This window comes from Crassostrea angulata, chromosome 2 (genome assembly GCF_025612915.1).
Source record: "Crassostrea angulata isolate pt1a10 chromosome 2, ASM2561291v2, whole genome shotgun sequence".
In the NCBI taxonomy this organism is placed as follows: Eukaryota; Metazoa; Mollusca; class Bivalvia; order Ostreida; family Ostreidae; genus Magallana; species Magallana angulata.
In genome coordinates this window covers 32,078,261-32,080,943 of record NC_069112.1, presented here as the reverse complement: position 1 = coordinate 32,080,943, position 2,683 = coordinate 32,078,261, and the positions used below count along the sequence as shown (strand labels likewise).

Sequence of the window (2,683 nt, the reverse complement as noted above, 5' to 3'; positions counted from 1 at the left end):
TACAATTTAGAATTTATTTAATAGAAAATTCCAGTAAGGAAATGTGATAAGCTTGTTATGAGAAAAAGGTCACTTTTTTATTAACATCACATTTCAGCAATGGAGGATGTCTATTTTAAATATTTGATTTTCTTCACATTGCCTTTGGTATATTCACACACAAACAGATTGTCGTTATTGTCCACACATAAGCCAAAAGGACCCTGCAAATCACAGTTATCAATGAAACGGAGAAACTGTCCATCCTGTTCAAGAATGTGGATACAATGATTGTCACAATCTGTTGTCAGGATATGCCTCTGACTGTCTGTTGTGATTCCATGGGGCTGAAATAGTTTGTTCTTGGTAACTGAGGGATTACCAGAGTATCTCCATTTGAGTTTCCCGTCATGATTCACCACCACTACAGCACCAGCCGCAAAATCAGCTACACATATGTCATGGTTTCTGTTTTCAGTAATGTATTTAATAAGTGCATTCCCTGAGTACAAGGGTTTACCGTCTCTGTCATATTGAATTGATTGTTTCTTTGTAGATCCCGAGTAACGGACAACTTTGGATTGAGTTTCATCATCACTGAACATGGTAACTAGGATATCACCGGTAGAGGTGACACACAGTTTTGATGGCATCCAACCCTGAATTGTGAACAACACTTCTGTCTGTCCATTCTTTACTATAATAACTGTCCCTATTTTCCACAAAGTGTACAAAAGATTACCATCACTGTCTATGGCTATATCAGAGGGGGAATGTCTTGAAGTTAGTTTGATTGCTTGAAGTAACAGACCTTTAATGTTAAAGCATTTGATATTATTAGTCACTCCACTTGCCCATATCTTGTCTTCATTAAGACAGGAAACGCTGCGAAGTTCTCCATACCCAGTCTGTATTGTGGCAACATGTTCCGGTTTATCCAGTAGTTGTCTTGCTGAAGTGTTGGGTTGGTTTAGTGACAATACATTTTCTTTTGTAGAAGTAGATAATGGGGTGATCTGTCCATACAAACTATACAGCTGCTTTTGGTCTATTGGTTTTGGAATGAATGTTGGAAGGGATACCTGAACCTTGGGTGGAAGCTTTCGGAAATCTCTGATCTTAGAGCTGTATTCAATGGTAGGAGATATATCAGTGGACTTCTCAATTTGTCTCAAGGCCAGAGATGTTTGTTTTATGAGAGACTGTATCTGTTTGATTTCATCCAATTGTTTCTTTAAAACGTCTCTATGTTTTACTTTTATCTCGTCGATTTCGGATTTCATTTTGTTGATGACGAAATCGATTTCTCTGTGCCATTGCTCTCCTTGTTTGGACATTGTTGTTGTAAGTTTCTCATATCCACCATCCAGGTTGGCGAGCTGTTTTTCCAAGTCCAGAGCAATTTTTTCAGACGTAGGAGAAATATGATTCTCCAACTCGTTTGTGTCTTTCTTAATAACTTCTTTCTTTTCATGGTAAACTTCTGTAACTTCTACAAAGTTATGTCCCTTGTGCTGTTTTGATGCTGTACAGGTAGAGCATACTGAAATGTTGCAATCTTTGCACTGTAATTCACAATTTTTGTTTTGATGTATTCCACATTTCGGATAAATAAGGGTTGATCTCCGTTCCAGGAATGGGACAATTTTATGTTTGTCATATCCGTCTGAGATGTGTTTGCCTATACATGACGTGCATAGGTTGACATGACAAAAGTCACAGTAGTTGTGCACTATGGCGGTCTCACAAAAGTCACATCGGGGCACATCCTGGGCATCAGAATGAGGATCCATGGCATTTCTATAAAAGAAAATTGAAATAAAAGACTAATGATTGTTTGTTCAATGATAAAGATAAAAAAAAATCCATACTGTACATTAATCAGACTGAACGATATTTTTTACTTCCTTTTTAAAATTCACCTTAAACACCCCTTCCCTTTTTGAGCATTTTCTTTTTAAGTCAGACTTTGATACAAATCATAATACACTTTTCAAAACTTCTCCTTAACTTTTGGAAATCATTAGTTTATAATAAACGAAGTCGAAATAGTTGTACTTGACTTATACATATGTTATACTGATAAGCTGTAAAGCTTAAAGAAATAAAGAATTGACTCAGACGTTAAACAGAATGTTATATAATCAAAACGAAAGTAGATTAAGTTCTAATGTAATTAGAATGATATGTTTCAATCACACTAGCTCGCAACTAATGTGTTAGATACGTTTAAACGCAATCATAGATAGATAACATACCTTGTTAACAAGAAATAACACAATCTCTAACTGCCTGGTATGCGTGTCCGAAACATGACTGGTCCTGCTCTGGTTGCTACCTGATCAGATATTGAAAAAATATCAGAGTTACTCCCCGTTCATCACTACCGCCGTTGTCAATCAACAAAGTCAAGGGTCTTCAGTCCACGTTTGGCCACGGGACACGGACCCCTGACTTTATAATTGTTTTATAACAAAATTGAATTAAAGTTTTTATTTTATTTATTGTGTTCTGAGGTAATATAAACAAAACAGACCATTTAAAAAAAATCAAAAACCAGAAACTTTTTCAATCCACAAGCAATTAAACGGTTAAAGCAACGAAATATTACACTCCTCTCCAATCTTAAAGTTCCTAAACGGCCAAGGAACTGATAAGCCTTAATATAATACAAGAGGCCCAGACCATTGGTAAACAACGCTCA

The 2,683-nt window shown here is 36.2% G+C and overlaps 1 protein-coding gene across 1 annotated transcript; it reads right to left on the bottom strand.

Moving 5' to 3' along the window:
* LOC128174913 (uncharacterized) lies at positions 1-2,344 on the bottom strand. Its single transcript, XM_052840337.1, has 2 exons — positions 2,238-2,344; positions 1-1,779 (listed from the first exon to the last, which is right to left on the bottom strand). The coding sequence occupies exon 2, from the start codon at positions 1,770-1,772 to the stop codon at positions 111-113; it is 1,662 nt and encodes a 553-aa protein (XP_052696297.1). The 5' UTR covers positions 1,773-1,779; positions 2,238-2,344; the 3' UTR covers positions 1-110.
* Positions 2,345-2,683: the final 339 nt, after the last annotated feature.

Coding starts and splice junctions, on each gene's coding strand:
- LOC128174913 (XM_052840337.1), bottom strand. CDS start 1,772: ATGGATCCTCATTCTGATGCCCAGGATGTGCCCCGATGTGACTTTTGT.